Source organism: Mus caroli, unplaced genomic scaffold (genome assembly GCF_978045245.1).
Source record: "Mus caroli unplaced genomic scaffold, Mus_caroli_1 scaffold_10, whole genome shotgun sequence".
Taxonomy (NCBI): domain Eukaryota; kingdom Metazoa; phylum Chordata; class Mammalia; order Rodentia; family Muridae; genus Mus; species Mus caroli.
The window spans coordinates 65,671,818-65,690,047 of NW_028227265.1; the positions used below are offsets into that span (position 1 = coordinate 65,671,818).

General features: G+C 35.2%; 1 protein-coding gene across 2 annotated transcripts in view; it reads left to right on the top strand.

Moving 5' to 3' along the window:
• Positions 1-18,230, top strand: part of Tll1 (tolloid like 1) — a 206,235-nt gene that overhangs the window by 108,461 nt on the left and 79,544 nt on the right. For both annotated transcript variants that reach the window (XM_021170021.3, XM_085843944.1), the window contains 2 exons: positions 2,982-3,106; positions 11,382-11,497. In XM_021170021.3, coding sequence (XP_021025680.1) covers positions 2,982-3,106; positions 11,382-11,497 — 241 coding nt within the window. The remainder of the gene's footprint in view (positions 1-2,981; positions 3,107-11,381; positions 11,498-18,230) is intronic.

Sequence of the window (18,230 nt, forward strand, 5' to 3'; positions counted from 1 at the left end):
TGGAATTAGTAAATTCTGCATAATTAATTAGTTAATTTTTTGGAATATGGGAACAGGGTGCTATAGAGTAGCCAAACAGCAACAGAAATTCATTCTAATCTTCCGAGATGGTTTACCTTAAGTTTGAAATGTCTGTCTCCCCTTATTCTGACCCTTGCGACTCAGGTACATTATTAGCATCTTTCATGATAAATCAGCAGTCTTACTGCCTGCAGTCTCTGTCTTCCACACTGTCATAGCCATGAGTATGTATACTGTTCCAAAGCTATCCTACTCATCACACAGCTGGTATGACTGTGAATACTTGTACAAGGTCAGACCAACTGAAATCCCAACATGGATTGGAAGAGTCCCCCCACTCCTGAGGATCTTTGACAACTGATAGTTACTGGGGAGAGAGATGGTCCGTGCTTTTTTTTTTTTTTTTCAGGAATGTGGCATCTGATAGATAAGGTTGTCATGGTAGGAGATGGCCCTAAATCCATATCAGTACTGACAGCACTGACTCTCTGAGAACATAAAATGGATAGGGGAGAAGTAGTGGGGTAAGGTGTGGCAAGAGTTAGAATGGGGAGGAGAAATGTGTGTGGATTTGGTCCAAACACATTATATTCCTGTATGAATTTCTCAAACAACAAAACCCAATTCTATACATTTTCATAAGGAAATCTATATTTTAATTAATTCATTAATTAATTATCTAATTTATCAACATTCCAAATGTTGGCCCCATCCTGGTCTCCCCTCCCAGAGTTCTTCCCCAATCCCCTCTCCCCTTGCCTCTGAGAGGGTTGAATTTTAAGTCATCGTATGTTTCCTTTAGAAAGTTATTTGACTGACCTGATTCATAATATTTTAGTTTGAATCTCAAGAGATTGTTTAGTAATCTATTGACAGAAATTACTCTAGGAAATAACAATTCTTCCACCTCAAAAGTATTTGAAATTACTGTTTTGTAAATTATGTCAAACTATATAAATAAAAATTTATCATTTCATCTATTTGAAGGTGTTCATTTTAATATTGTTAAATATATTCCTTGTTATAAAACATTTCTCCAGAACCTTTTCATATTCTGAAATAGAAATGGTGAATCTGTTAGACAACTCTGTGTATTCTCTTTTGATTATCCTCCAGAATCTTCAGTACCCTTTTATTCCAAAATTCTTTGAATACAACTATTTTGGATACTTTTGTATTGAAATCACACGTGTTTATCCCTTTGTGATTGACATATGCCAGCCATTTAGAATTTTTTAAGAGGTATAACAGCATAATTTACTTCCATGACACTGATGAATAATGCTATCATGATAGCATAATAGTTTTGGTAGATTGCATATGTATATGATGTGTGTGTATATAAATATAAATATATGTATATATATATATATTTGTATGTATGTGAATTTCATGTGTGGAATGTGTCTGGGTGTGGTGTGAACATGTTTGTGTATATGTGTGTGTATATGTATTGATGTGTATGCATGGCGTGTGAATGTGTATGATTATGTGCATATGTGTGTGTGTTTACACATATTTATCAGTAGACATTTAGGCTGCTAGGGCATTTGAATTATTTTCACTTTCTATTGACTGAAATAACCCTGCTGTGAACACCTCAGAGATGTTGCTTTCCATTCTTTTCTCTGTCACTCCAAGAAGCTGGTATACAAACTCACATGCTAATTTGACTCTTAGTTTTTTGAAGAATTTCCACACTGCATTCCACAGGGACTGCACAATTTTGCAGTCCCATCACGTGGGCACAAGGATTGTTTCCTTCCAGGTCCTCTCAAGTGCATAGTGGTTTGTGCTCTCTAGATAGCAAGAGGTTAACTGGGGATAGGAGGACCTGCAGGTTGTGGCCTTGATTGATATCCTTCTCACATTAGAGTTACTTTACAAAGGGCAGGATGCCAGCTTCTTTAAGTTTCTGTTATAAATTCAGGCCTAGAACTGTACTTAATAAATGTTCTCAAATGAAAAGAATAAATAGGGCTGAAGCTGCGGCTCTATGACCTGCAGCTCATGTGCTGTATGTTCCATTTTGGAATGGAATATCTCTTTGTTTGTCACCACTTAAAATACCTTTATATTTTTATAAATTAGTTTAAAGATTTTATATAAAGTGCATTCTATTATTTGTGTTTTATTTCCCCTAAAACTCCATTTATATGCTCCCAAGTTCTACCCTTTCCAAGGCATTTCCAGCTCATTCACTGCTTCTCCAGAGTCATAAATGTTTGATATGCATTGCAAAGTTAGAATGCATCTTTAGTGCAGTGCAGTCAGAATTTTAAACTATGTATATTATGGAAAATAGCAACTTCTCACCACAACCTTGACTCCAAAAGAACTCAGTATCTGCAGCAAATAAATAAAATATATAAACCATCAGTAAGGGTTTTTTTTTTAATTCGCTATTGATTTTGTCTTGAAAAATTGAATAGCATATATATTTGATTTGCATGGTAATGTATTACTGGTTATACTGTTTATTCTTATTCTTTCATAATAAGCTGCAGCAACACTTAGAATTCAAGGACAATCAGCTTCAGATAATAGTTTAGTTAAAATTGTACTTTCACCTTTGGTTCATGCAATTATTTAGTAACCTTAAAACTGCCTGCTCAGGTGGCTAATTTTCATCCTTTGTAAGAATTATTTCACAATCTGATGGTCTAATGTATTCTTGTATCAGTATGGGGGGAATAAAACTAAAGCAACTGTGTTCTTTGTGGGGCATTGTTAAATAATCCTTAATTTAAAAAAAGTATATGGGCTACACATCTAAGGGAAAAGTATGTACCATAGAATTTCTGGAAATAGCCAATGAGGTTTTCCTCCCCTAATTCGAGTATTCCAAGAGCCCCATATCCCGCTGTAAGTTCACACTGCTGTAACTGCTGATTGAATTTGGAAAACGTAGCCCCTATGCTTTTCATGGACGTAGGTGCGTTTTTTTTCTGCTTTTGCAGAGGGATGTTTTTAGACACAATACTCCCCTCCCGTGATGATAATGGCATTCGTCCTGCAATTGGTCAACGGACCAGGTTAAGCAAAGGAGACATTGCACAAGCAAGAAAGCTGTATCGATGTCCAGGTACTGCACATCCTATGTGTCCCAGATCTTCTTCAGATAATCAGGCCTCAGTTTCCCCAACTGTTTTCTTGTCTGTCTCTATTCTTGCAAATGGTATATATCTTTCAGTTTTAGTGATTGTAAAGAAGGACAAAGAGGACTTTAGAATATGTATAATTGTAAACTGATACAAATGGGCAGAAATAATTTCAAAGATATGCTACATTTTATTTCTTTTAAATTAAGGGGAGGAAACAGAGTTGTTGATCATTATTAAATATCCGAGCAATTTTGTACTAAAATGCTGTGTCCTTGATAACATTAAAAAGAATCATCTTTCCTTCACAGTAAGATTCTTGGGGATAGGAAAGGGGTTTGGTGGGTAAGAGCTCTTGCTGCTCAAGCATGAGGGCTGGGTTTGAATTCCCAGCACCCACATGACTATCTGGGCAAGGTGTGTGTGCCTCTAACCCTAGCCCTGAGGAATGACAAGAGACAGAGGATCCATGTTTGCTGGACAGCCAGCCCTTCCAGTCAGGCGTTTCTCTTACAGTGAGAGACCTTGTCTCAAGGTCATAGGTGGAGGGAAAGTGGCAGATGAGGATATCTGGTGTTTTTCTCGTGGCCTCCTAATGTTTACATGGGTAGAACCCCTACACTCATATGGGTGTATCAAACAGGCACTATTCCCAGCATCAGATTTTTGAATGATCTGTATTTAAAAGACTATCGTCAATAGGAAATAAATTTTTCCTTTTTTTTTGTTTTTGTTTTATTGTTTTTTATGTTTTTGTTTTTTTTTTAATTAGGTATTTATTTCATTTACATTTCCAATGCTATCCCAAAAGTCCCCCACACGCTCCCCCACCCACTCCCCCACTTACCCACTCCCACTTCTTGTCCCTGGCGTTCCCCTGTACTGAGGCAGATAAACTTTGCACGACCAATGAGCCTCTCTTTCCAGTGATGACCGACTAGGCCATCTTCTGATACATATGCAGCTAGAAACACGAGATCTGGGGAGTACTGGGTAAAAATTTTTCTAAGAGAAGAGATTTCATTTGTTGAAATCAAATTTTCTAGGAAAATATTTTAAGAATATTTCTTAAATTTTATTTTAATAAATTTCTTAAAATATAAGCCTATTAAATGTTCAAGAGATTTATATAGTTTACAATTTAAACCTTTACTTAAAACCTGTAGATCTTTTTTGCTCTTATGCATAAATATTATATAATAAATGATCAATAATTTATTTTTTGAAATCTGAGAAATATTTTAGAAAAACCCAATAGAAGTTTAAAGCATGGTAATACAATACATTGAAAGGTAAAATGTTATGAAAAATAATAATTTTGTTTTCTCTTTTCTACTTTTAAAGTTTTTATTTATTCTTATCATGTACTATATATCTTGACTGTAATTTCCCCTCCATTCCTCTCAGAACCACCCCATCTGTTCTCTCACTTAGATCCACTCCCTCCCATCTCCCTCCTTAAAAGAATACAAGGTACAATAAAACTAAGCACAAACCATCACATCACGATTGGGCAAGGAAACTCAGTAGGTAAAAAGAGGGTCCCAAGAGCAGGCAAAAGAGTCAGGAACCCCTTATCCCAAGGTCAGAAGTCTTCCCCTAAACCCCAAGCCAACAACCACAGCATTTATACAGAGGACTAGCACAAACCCATACATGCTCTCCAATTGCTGCTTTAGTCTCTGAAACCCCATGATCCTCCTTAGTTGATTCTGTAGGCTGTATGAAAAGTGAATTGCTCCTTAAAGCTCTTGAATCATAAGGAACAGAACGTTCCAAATTCCACCATCCTACTGAGAGCCTTATTCTTACCTTTTTAAAAATTATGTTTGTGAATAAATCATTAAAAATATCTGACTGATTTTTATGTCAGTATTTTTTCACTATCAGTTTACCTCCAAAGAGCTATCAGGTCTGTTTTCATGTTATAGAGCAATTTTGTTGAGTTTAAAGTAAAGCGGATAAATTGGGTAGTGGATAGTTAGATGTACAAGGCTGTGACTTTTATGTTCTTTGGTAGTTCTATCCTTTTCCAAAAGGAAAAATTCACAGTAATGTGACTATAAACACCATTACTTTCTCCTAAGTAATACAAAATATAGTTTGAATTATTTAAAATATAGTATGTGCAATGTACATATTGTTAATTTCTCCAATCTTGGCAAGTTTCATAAGGATGTATATTGATTCCATGCCTTTTAATCCATTATAATATTTACAACACTTACACTCACACACATGCACACACACAGGCATGTACACAAGCAGTAGTATGTGGGATTTCAATTACTTCTTGCATAGTCATTCTGTATTTGTCATGGAAAAGTTTAAGGTAACAGCAGAATTTGACTTTTAAGGTTCTATTAAAAGCATGACTTTCTTATTGTTCAGAATTGTTTTCACTTCAATTGTTTTGTTATTAATTTTAGAGACAGGTGAAAAGTCTTCTTTTTGTTATTGTGTAAAAAAATAAAGGTGACTTTTTACAACTGAAGGATTCTGCTGTTATAACTCATTCATTTTTGGCCATTTAATAGAGCCTGATAAAGGCTATGAGAGGAGATGGTAGGACTGTTCAACACAGAAACTAGGGGATTTCTTGGCTCTGCCACTCAAAGACCCATGGGCTTATTAATATTTTAAGCACTGAGAATTCTTAAAGGACACGCTATAATCCTACTACTATTATTAGTTCTTGTATCTTCTATATGGTCTGGATAAAAAATTACCTACTTAGGGCTAGATAATTAATTCTCTGGGCCTCATCTTCATTTTACCTTTATCCCAGTATTATTAGTTGGTTAATAAAGGAAGTCCGTTTAACACATGTGGCTTCAGCATACCTGACCTTAATAAATTATGCATTTTTTCTTTTGCTTCTCTTCTGAGCCCTGTTCCTTATAATTCTCACATTTTCATGTATTGTTCTTCATTTATGTAATCTTAGGGTTATCTTATTTTCTTCCTAGATGATTAATTGAACTCTTCTATTATAGGCACTGCATTTTGTATGTATTTTGTCTTCATTTATTTTTGTCATCTTGTAAACATATTGCTTGTAAGTCCATGGCATTTACCCCAACTAGCAACATTGATATTTTCTCAGTAAATCTTCCTTAAGTCTGCAAAGTATTTAACTCTCTGTTACTAAAACAAGATAATTGTATAATGAAGATTTTCAAAAAGTTACCTTGTAATATTGAAGTTCCAGCTGATGGTTAATTGGACCCACTGTTTTTGAACCAGTGGTAGGTCAGCTCATCCTAGAAAGTGTGTGAGAGAGCAAACCTTCTGCCCATAGCAGGGGACTGAGATCCCATTCTTCCTTTCTCTGCTTTGAAAAATCTTCTATGAAGCCTGAACTCTTCAGAGTCACATTATGTTCTATTAGGAGTACTCTGGGATAAAGCCCTCACCATATGGACTTTGGAAAAACTACTGTACTCTGAGCCAAAGCACCAAGGAATATAGCAAAGTTAAGAAAAATATAAAGTAGATATCTAAAGTAGGTTTTGAATATTTGAATCTCTTTTATCATGTGAGAAGGCCTATGCATATGTGTATACACCAATACAGGTATGTAGCTAATATATATTAACAAAATTATAAGCATTTCTAGTTTTATATGTAAATAGCACACAGGTATAATGTATATGTATATAGATCTGTATTTATGTGGAGGTGGTAGGGATAGAAGACCATCCCAATATATCTGGGATTTGATTACTAAAACATTTCGAATGGTTTTAATATTTGTTTTTATTCTTTAAAATTAACGAACGCTTCCTTTACCATTACATAATTTTTTGTGTTTTTATAATTTTCCATTTTCCATTGCATACATTTTTGTATTAATACTTTTCCAAGATTCAGATTCAGGGAGAATATTCTTTTATAATTGCAAACACACACACAGCTAAAATACATTGACAACACTTAGGAACATTATTCATTCATTTTATCTCCTAACGTTTTTGTGGGTGCACTTATTTGTCTATCCAGCACACCTTTCCACATTCACTGGTCAGTAGCATATCCCATCCAATAACCCCAAGCAGACTGCTAGAGAGATTCTCACTCCTTCTGCCCGTCTATTTCTATGCAGTCATTTGGTTCTTGGATTCCTGCTTTCTTAGTCTGCAGCTGTGCATTCACATCTGGGTACCAAACTCTCATTGCATCAGTAATAGCAGGTCTTAACTTGTCCTCTTCAGTTACCTTCACATCTTCTGTTCTCAAGCCACACTGCTGTCCAAGTGACATTCCAAATGCAAATCTTTCTTCTCACATCTTTAAGGCAGAGGTTAATTTCCCTTTCAAGCTATCTTTTTTCACACATGGCCCCTTCTCTTCTCAGCTTCTTAAAGAGGTTACTTACTGTTCCAGCCTTGCCTTCTCACTCTTATTTTCTTCTTCCCTTAGAACTATGATGTCACTTGCTCTGGCCTCTTCCTTCATTGGGAACATTGAAAATTGCCAGCTCTTTAAGTCTCCCTAGGTAAAAGCTTCCTGGTTTCCATTTCCCCACATTTGCAAAAACTCTGTAATCATTGCCCTTGTATCTTACACCCATCATTGTGTTGTTACCTGATATTTCTTGCACTAAATCAATAGCTCCCATAGGATCCCATGCACATTAGAATGTGCTATAAATTAGCTGCTCAGTTTATATGAATGAATGAACTGGCTTCAGTATGTGAAAGACACTGTACTAGATATTACACAGACAAGGAAGGAAATGTGAGTTTATATATGACTAGCACAGCATGGGAGGGGAATCTTATGAGAGAACAACTACAAACATCGTCTTTTGTAGACAGCCTCAAACTTACTTCTTAGCCAAGCTTTGATCTTCCTGCCTCCATCACCCATGATCACGGGCCACACACATGGAGTGCCATAATTGGTGTATGTGGGCAGGGCTTCATGAATTCCTGGCAAGCTCTTCATTACTGAGCTCTGTGTACTGTCACTATTATCTTTTTTGAGAATCATTTAAAATCCAAACAAATATAAAATTTTGAAGGAAAATGGGTAATTTAGATGTATAGGTATTAAACATATTTTATTGTATAGATACTTATGCCCAGAGCAAAGTTATAAATTTATTCCTAGAAAATTTAGAGGAGAGGCTTTAAATATTTGTTGGAGACTTTAGATGTTGACAGAAAAAAAATTTGCTAAAAATGTTTAGTCCACAGTATATTTAGGCTCATTATTAAAAAAATGAGACTATATTTGATCAAAATACACTATTATGTAGTATCAAATTAGAATTTTTATGATGAAAAAAGAGAATATATATATATTCACATATATATTTTATACATGAACGGGAACATATGGTAATGATTTCTATTTTTAATTTTTGATTTGACTAGCATGATGATTGTGATAAACTGTCTCTTAATAATTTTGCACAGGTTTTCAATTCTTGCTACTTTAGATGCTGAGGCAGGAGGTTTGCAAGTTCAAATCTTTTCTGGACTGAGAATGAGTTCAAGGCCATACTGACCACAATTTAAGAAGGAAAGGCCGCTATTAAGCTCAGTGATAAGAGTATTTGCTTTGTATACACAAGGGCCCAGGTTCACACTCATGGTCTACAAACATCATCATCATCATCATCATCAACAACAACAACAATAACAATAACAATTTATAAAAACACAGTATAGTTTATTGTTTTCATTTTCCCAATCACTAGTGGAGCAGTAGTTGTAATCCACACATATACAGCCATACTCTCACCCCTCAGTCTCTCTAATTGTAGGTGGGAGTGATTATGGATTCAAACATGTCATGTCATTCACTCTAACAAACAACCTCATGGAATCTGAGGATCAAGTAGGTGGAAAGTAGGTGTGTTTTTTTGTTTGTTTGTTTGTTTGTTTTTGTTTTTGATTTCAGACAAGAAAATTGATTGAAATCATTTTAAACTTGCTGATATTTTGGGATTACTAACAGCATTGGAATTAAGGTTTCCCTCTCATTCCTATGTTTACTATTAATGGACAAACATTTGAATTAATCATGCCATCTGTCCTTGTTAGTTCCCCTTCCCCAGTTCACTGATGATGTTTTGAGACAGGAGATCACTCTGTAGTTCAGGCTGGTCTTTAACTCTAGATACTTTTCCTGCCTCAGGCTCTACAGGCATGAGATTGCAGATAGGAGCCACCATACCCAGCCAAAATTTGATTTTTATATTTGAGCATAAATCAGTCAGTGTGTGGTAGGTTGAGACTTTGAAAGGGAGACAACATAGCTTATTGAACAAAACAAAATCAAATGCTCACTAAAGCTTCATTTGAAATGCTTTTTCATTTTTACACTGTAATCTGGCTATAATTTATAGAGAAATACTCTTTAAATTATGTTATGTTTTGGTTTACAATTTAGAGAATCTACTTTTCATTGGAACAGCATAGTTTTTATGTATTTGTGACTCAATCATTTTATGGCTTTAATTCTATTATAGAGGATTCAGCATAAGCTTCATGTTGCTCAATCGAGGCTTTGATTCTCACATAATTTGCTGAAAATAGTGGAAAAATATATTTTTTTCATAAAACACTTTCTGCTCCCCAGTTGTTATTTAACATCTAAACATATCTTTCTTAGAAGCACATAGTCTAATGTTAGCAGATTCTTCTAAGTCTCCTTGCAACAACCATGTATCAAGGACCCTAGGTCGTTCGGTAACTGTGCTAAATTATGTGCTTCTGACCTCAGGCATTTTCATTCTCTTCAATGATTCCTTTATCTGCCTGGCTCATCAGAATAAGCATCACTCATTTCTACTTTAGATTTACTTTGTTGTGCAAACATAGTGTCTGTTTTGCTGATGATATAAATATTTATATCATCCCAGACTGTTTTTATAGCTCTGTTTTACGTTTCCAGAGTCATTATCTTTCTTTATTTAACACAAGATATGCAGAGTCATTTATAATTTATTGAGTATTTGAAGAGATGAGGGTTCTCATGCTGTGTGTTACTCCTCCTCAGATGCAGGGAATGTCTGTTTTGAGTGCTATACCCTTCACGGGGAAGAGAGTGTCTTTTAGGCAATTGAATGAACATTGCGAAAACTGTGGTGGGGGAAGCAATTCTCAGAGACTGAAATCCAGCTAGGTTCATAGGGTGCATAGTATGCCCCTTGCCAAAGTTCCAGGGAAACTAATGGAATTATGTCCATTGACCTACAGCATAGAAAGTGTGTAGATTACAGTTTGTAATTTCATGTCACTGACACCTATTTCCAAAGAATAAGAAGAGCTTAGAAAGTGAAAACTGTATAATCACCCTTTTAGAAGTCTTTACACATGAGTGAAGAAAACAGAGAAACCCCTTGTATAGAACATTCTGGAAAATGGGTGTTTTTTAAAGATTTATTTATGTTTAAGTTGTGTGTATGAGTGTTTGTCTATATGGATGTCTGTATGTGTGATTCCCCAGTGCTCACAAAGGCTGGAGGTGGCATCACATTCCTAAGCTGGACTTCAGTGGGTTTGAGAGCTACAGTGCGGGTTCCTATGACTAAACCTATGTCCTCTGCAAGAGTAGCAAGTATTCGTAAGCTTTGAGCTACCACTCCTGCCTCTTAATAATGTTTCCCTCTTTCGTTTCTTTGCCTTTCTTATTTTGAATTGTTGTATATTACATTTTGATATTACCTTAATTGGGTTTGTATTAGTCACCATTTATGACTTTTTTAAATGTTAAAGTAGTACATAACTTTACTTAGAATTACTATTTAAATTTGCTACACACCACTGTAAATATATAGCTGCCATTCACATTGATTATTTTAATAGAAAAGAAGGTTTCTCAGGATTCCAGAACACAGAAATTCTTCCCTAGTCTGAAGGAGAATGGTTGTCCTTGAAATTACCTGCTATAATGATGAATGAGAAAAGTTTCCATGAAGAGAACTTTATATATGCTAAATTATTTATCACCTCATGTCTTGTTTTATGGTTATCTTTAGTGACACCAGAAAGCATACTGAAGTTATCTAAGAGAGACATAAAAAGAGACACTTAATACCTTTGAAGGGTATTAAGTGTCTAGAGTGGGGCATGGTAGTACAAATCTGAAGTCTCAGGACTCAGGGGGCTTAGAGCCAGTACTAGTTACAAAAAGAACATAAGGAAGAAAAGAAATAAAAATGCATATGACTATCCAACACTCTATTTATTATGTTCATGCCTTTCGTAATGATTAGTAAGTAATTTCATGCCTTTCCCCCTCCAGCATGTGGAGAAACCCTGCAAGAATCCAGTGGCAACCTTTCCTCCCCAGGATTCCCAAACGGCTACCCTTCCTATACGCACTGCATCTGGAGAGTGTCTGTGACCCCGGGAGAAAAGGTAGTGGATACCTGAGGAGTTCTCCTTCAGTCTCCTATATGTAAAGCATTTCACTAGTTCTAAGCTATACTTTTCTTATTGTTTATTTACCATTATTGTTCCTTATTATTATTTTGCTATGCTGGAGATTGAACCCTGGGGCTCAAGCATGCTAGGCAAATACTTTCCTAGTGAGCTACAGCTACAGCTACAGCTACAGCTACAGCTACAGCTACAGCTACAGCTACAGCTACAGCTACAGCTACAGCTACAGCTACAGCTACAGCTACAGCTACAGCTACAGCTACAGCTACAGCTACAGCTACAGCTACAGCATCTATTTGCTTTCTATTTTGAGGTGGAGGGGGGTCTTTGTAAGTTTCCCAACCTGTCTTTCATCAAATCTGTAGTCCAGACTGGACTTTAATCCATAGTCCCTCTGCCTGTCAAGTTATTGTTTGAATTTGACTCTTGAAGTCACATGGAATGACTGTAAACACACCCATCAGCCTCAGTGTAACACTGAGTTACTGAGATTGCTTACCAGGTCTTCTTAGAGATGGCTGGTGATTTTAAGTAACAGCATGGATACAGAGCTGTCCAGGGTCTTGTGATATTCACAGAAAAAGTCTTTGAAAAAGAAATATAAATGATTTTTACTCACAGAAATTACTGATTGGTTGCATGAATAACCTTATAGTTCATATAGCTACTTATAATTTAAGAATTGTGTGCCTATTGAAATACTGTTATACATTTTGGTAAAATTCTGTATAGGTTACTTTAATAAGTCCCTTCTGTGTTACGAAAAACATGTTTCTGATTATTTTCTTTGTGGCTTTTTGGGATTGTTTTTCCAAGTAGCTGTGGTGGGCCTGGCATTCACTGTTTAGCACAGGTTAGCCTTAACGTCATGGTAACCCTCTTGTCTCTGCTTTCCAAATGCTTCATTTATTTGTGTGAATCGTCAAGCTCACTATCATTTAAAAAAAAAAACAAGATTTTGTAGAATTTGAAAACATTTGATGCAAGAATAATAAAGCTACTTCAAATTACAGCAATGAATAACTGATATTTCCCCCTCCAATCCTGTTAAAATGCTCTACATTATTAGTATTGAAAACTAATTCACTGTTCTTGTATGATTACCAGTAAAAGTAATTTCAAAAATGTTTCCAGAAGAAATCAACAAATGTATCATTTTTTATTGTTGTTTATATTATTTATGATAACGAGGATGTATTAAATTGTTATAAGTTATGAATTATAAGAATTAATTCATTTTAGACCATGTGTATTTTGTTTTCTTATAATGTGATTCTATGCCTTTTAGACTTCTAAGTTTATAGCAGGCATATTTAAGTTGTATTTTTTCAGCACAAACAATGGAGACTGTAATGTCTCTCAAGTCCACTCACCTTATTCTAATCAACCAGTCATCTCTTATCTTGGTTATTATTACATTTTAGTTATTTTGTCTCATTATTTTTCTCAACCAAAAATTCTTTTTAGCAGCATTTACCTTCTAATTAAAAACATGCTTTTAGCATTCTTATTACTTTCTCTGTCATTCTTCACTTGGCAAAATAGTTTCTGACTAATGTCACCTTGGGAGAGAGCAATATTTACAAAGAATAATCTCTGCTTTGACAGTATATTCTGCTCAATGATCCATGCAAGGTTTTGTTCATCAGTCTTTTAGATTATATAGCTAATCTTCTCTGCTACTGTTTTTAGCCGGCTTCGTAATACAGACCTGTGCCACTGTTTGTCATTGTCCTGTCGCTGTCTTAGTTGCACTTTAAACTTTACATTATTTTAAAAATGAAGTAATCTCATTTTATATTTAGGCCATGTTGTTGTACATATAATAGGTTATTAAATGCTTAGAATGTTACATCTTTGTGATATATTTATCTGGTTTTACTATATAGGGATTTTATATCTCTAGTCAGGGTTCACTTTAAAACTCTGTTTGAAATCAAGCAGGAGAGTGCATGCCTTTAATCCCAGGTAGAATTCAAAGTTAACTTGGTCTACATAGTGGGTTCCAGGACAGCCATGGCCATATAAAGAGACCTGACCTAAAAATCCAAACAAACAAACAAACAAACAAACAAAATTGAGCCCTCTTTTCTGATACTGATTACTCACACTTTCTTTTGAGTAAGTGTGGGTATGCACATGTCCTGCTTTGTGCACTCAATGGTCTTTTAAACCTAGAATGATGGCTTTATTGTTTACATATAATTCTGATTACAGTGATACTTACTGTTATTTTTGATATTACAGCTTACTCGTTGTTGTTTGTTTTTTCTATATATGAATCATGAGTTTTCCCTCACAGGATTGAGAGTTACAAATCCATAATCTGTTCTTATCATTCTACCAACTTTTCTTTAAGATTAGACTTAAAGATAGGGACTCTCTTCTCTGCCATGACTCTCCCTGAAACACTTAACTCATATATTCCCATGGCATATGTTCTATTTTTTCCTCTTCTCATGCATGTTTTTTCCACGTGTTAAAGAAAACTTCAAAAGGAGAATATAAAAATTAAAACAGAATTCTAGAGGCCTTCAAACAAAAATGTTACTAATATGTTACTAAATTTGGAAACAGAAAACCTTACTATACAACTAAAATTAGGAGACTGATACAATATTTTCCAGGATGAAGCACTGTAGGTTCATAAATGTATAGTTTTCACCAAATTCACAAAAAATGTAATTCTAAACCTGTTTCCAATATATTTCTTGATTGCTAACCAGACCAAGTTTCTTTCCAAAGTTTATTTAAGATGTGCAGTGTTGGTCAAAGGAGAGTAACACTGTCTGAAGTGTCAATGTTGCTGGGTAAATTACATCTAAATCTAGTTCATAACCTGAGAATCTTCTGGACCCTGGAGTATATGGCTTTGTCCAAAGAGCCTCTTGTGTCAATGAACTAACATGACCTGAGGCCATTGGCCACGTCTGATACATCCATATTACAAAGAACATGCTTAAGTAAATTTGAAAACAGGTTTTTTTCAATAGATAATTCTGAATTTATAGTTTATAATGATGTGTGAAAATTAGAATTTTATATCATTCTTCTGAAGAAATATAATTCTTTAAATTCAAAGAAAAGTATCTAGCACTTGAATTAGAAGCTAAAGAAAATACTTTTTTGCATATGTCTTAAAATAAAAATACAATACAAATTAAAATATACACTGATAGCACAGAAGTTCCAAAGAATGTTGGTATTATTCGCACAACAAATTTGTTTTTGAAAAATGACCCACAGTAAGGTGAGCGCCACAGAAGGAGAAGACTGAAGCCGCAAAAACCCTTCTGGGTTACAAGTGCGGCTCCCTATGTATTTGCCATGAAGTCACCGGCCCCCACTCTGTAAGAGAGATGCTCCTCAAACAATGGTGATGCCTCACATTTCAGTCATAAACCTTCACTGATAGAGTAGGACTATATTGTCAAGTGATAGGCAGGGTTAGAATTCTAGGAAGCAGAAATTGTGGTTATCTCTACAGAGATATTGGGGAACTTGTACTGAATCTGTATTATATACTGTCAGTATATATTATATACTGACAGTCTCAGCAATGACACTTTTTGGAGCATTAATCTGGGTGCATTCTGAAAATGAAAACTTGGGAATGAAACTGAACAAGAAAACAGGAATTTGGAAAAACATAGTATAATGTGAAAATGAAATCACAAGTTAAACATCATATACCTAAATGTGTCAACTTTTAAACTGCATGTACCAAAGACAAAATCATAGGTGGATGGGTTGCTCACTATGAGAACCTCACAAATAGATTCTATTTTGTCCCTTTCCATTTTCTCTAATACACATACTTTATTTTTACATGAGAAAATCCTTGTTTTTAAAATAAGGTCATAGCTATAAAAGAATGTGAAGATAACTTAATAATACAAGACTGAAAGCAGGTAAGATGGCAAGTTGGGTTTCATGACCATTTCTCATAATCAAAACCAAAGCCCACCAGTTCCCTACTATGTGTTCTAAGGCTCCAATCTCTCAGGGTAAGGAGATTCCAATTTGGTCTAAGACTATTCTTGATGTTTTAACAGTTAAGCATGCACGGCTCAGAATTCAGCTGTGGTGACCAGGCAGAAGCATATAGTATTGATCTATCTGTCACTTACAATTGATTGACCTTTGAACAAGGGTAGATTGCTTATGTCTCAAATAGAGTTAGAATAGTCTCCCATTTTTTTTCCTGTATAACCCATTTAAAATCTGTCATTCAAGTGTCCTCCTTTTGAAAATATTTAATCATCTGTCTATGCTCTGTACATAATGGTGACTCACAATCTAGCATTTATATAGCCAAAGATATGTAAAGTGAGCAATTTGTGTGTATGTGTACATATATATATATATATACATACATACACATATATATCTACACATTTCTATACATATACATTTCTCTCTATACACACACCACACACACACACACACACACACACATATTTCTGATCCTCTTCAAATAGATGTATATTCTGATATGTAAAATAAATATATGATGTCTATAATTATGATACCTTATAATGCAGTAATATCATTGCTAAATTTTGGAAAATATCAGAGGAAATCAAAATAAACTTATTGTGGGTTTATAGTAGCACTCAGATATCATTGGAGGTCTGAAGATGACTGACCTATAGTAGCTTTTTGTCGAGACTGAAAAGTGACAAGAAATAGGAAAGGGACAAGAGAAATCTAGGCACACCTGTGGACACTTTTAGGAATTGATGCTAACACTGGGTTTGTCAGGGCACAAAAGCTAGTAATACCCAGCAGGTCTTTAGTTAGAAATACACATACTTCAGATCATAAATATGAGTCAGCTAAAAAGCATCAGAGATTTTGAACCTTTGACACTCATGAACTGATGGTAGCCAGACTTTCCTAAAATCTACATGGTCACAGAGCACAGGAAATGTTCTAGATGTATGAAAGTAAAAACCAAAGGGCAATAAGTTTGGAAATTACTGTGTCACCTAGGAAATGAGAAGGTAACGCCTTTCCATGTTAAAGATCAAAGGTAAAACTTTGTTTAGAGCTTCCGTGATAGATGGAAATTGTCAATTAGCTAGAGAAAGAAACAGAATGCTGGTAAAGGAGACATAAAACTTTAATTAATACCAGGCAATGCCTGATCTAAAATTCAACCCAAATACTATCATACAGTTTTAAGTAGAAGAATTCCTTTGACAATCTAATGCCCACTTTACCCCCCATCTGCCATATAATTGAACCTCAAGAGAAGTTTGACCATTTTGGGCCACCTAACCTATAAGGCAGACACTTCAATGACAGTCTCAAGGTCCTCATCCATTCTTGGGTTCTTTTATATTCCCCATTCTAACTGGATTATTTTTCTATGAAATGTTAAACTTAATGTCTTTTAAAACACCTTTCACAGCATGGTTGGTCTTTGACAAGTGAACTGATGCTTTATTTACACTTCTTTTGTTTTTTTTAAGCAAAAATAGATTCTTCTCTATATACACCCGGACCACAGTTTTCCCTCCCTCAACTCTTCCTATTTCCCATACCACCTCCACTCTATCCCAGAACCACACCCTGTCTGTCTCCCTTCAAAAAAAGAACAGGCCTCTCAGAGACAACCAAAGAGGACAAAACAAAATAGAAGATAGACCAAGAAGACAAAGCAAAAGCCATCACACCAAGGCTGAAGGAGGCAAACCAACAGAAGGGAAAGACTCCAAGAGCAAACAAATGAGTGAAAGACACACCCACTCTCACCCTGAGGAATCCCACAAAACACCAAGCTAACAGCTACAACACATGCTCAGAAAAGCTGGTGCAGTAGGCCCATACATGCCCTCTGCTTGCCACTTCTGTCTCTGTGAGCCCATATGCACCCTGCTTAGTTGACTCAGTGTCCTATGTTCTCCTGGTGACTCCTACAACCTTTCCTTCCTCTCTTCCACTGGATTCCCCATATTTGAGGGTAGGGACCTAATGGAGCTCTCTGATTTATACTCTCATTCTATGTAATGTCTTTCTATGATGGGTCTATCTTCCAGCTCCTGTCTGCTGCCAGAGGGAGACTCTCTATTGATGAGTAGAAAAGGTACTGATATATGAGTATAGCAGAATATCATTATGATTATTTTATTATTTTATTTTATTATTTTTATAGACAAGTAGTGCTTGTTTTCAAAGCTTGTGTTAAGATGGATGCTTGAATATTCACAGTGAGCAGGATACACATATGTGCATTTCACAGTGCTTGAGGGTTGTCTACTTGATTTTCCTTCACAACATCCAACTAAAAGCTTTGCCATCTAATTATGGTAACACAAGTTTGATATGATGTCATCATATTCAAATGATTTCTTCAGCATTTGAAAGTTTAAGTAAATTAAAAATATGAAAAGATAGGGTATGACCTTGAACTTAGGTCTTTTGATGTACTATAGTGAATAGTTTCTAATTTCAGAAGATAGAATATTGTGCCTTTTGATATGAATATAACATTAATAGTCAATAGCTTCTGAGTTACAAGTGACATGAAATAGATAGCTTTACTTTATAGGTTTGCCATAAATATTCATTTTTGACAATACAGTGCCCAAACTGATATAGACAATATGGTAGACAATCATTACAACTGTTTGCTTGCGTGTTTGTGAAAATAAGCAGCAGACAGAACAGTTTACTGACTTGATATGCGACTTCAGAACTCTAT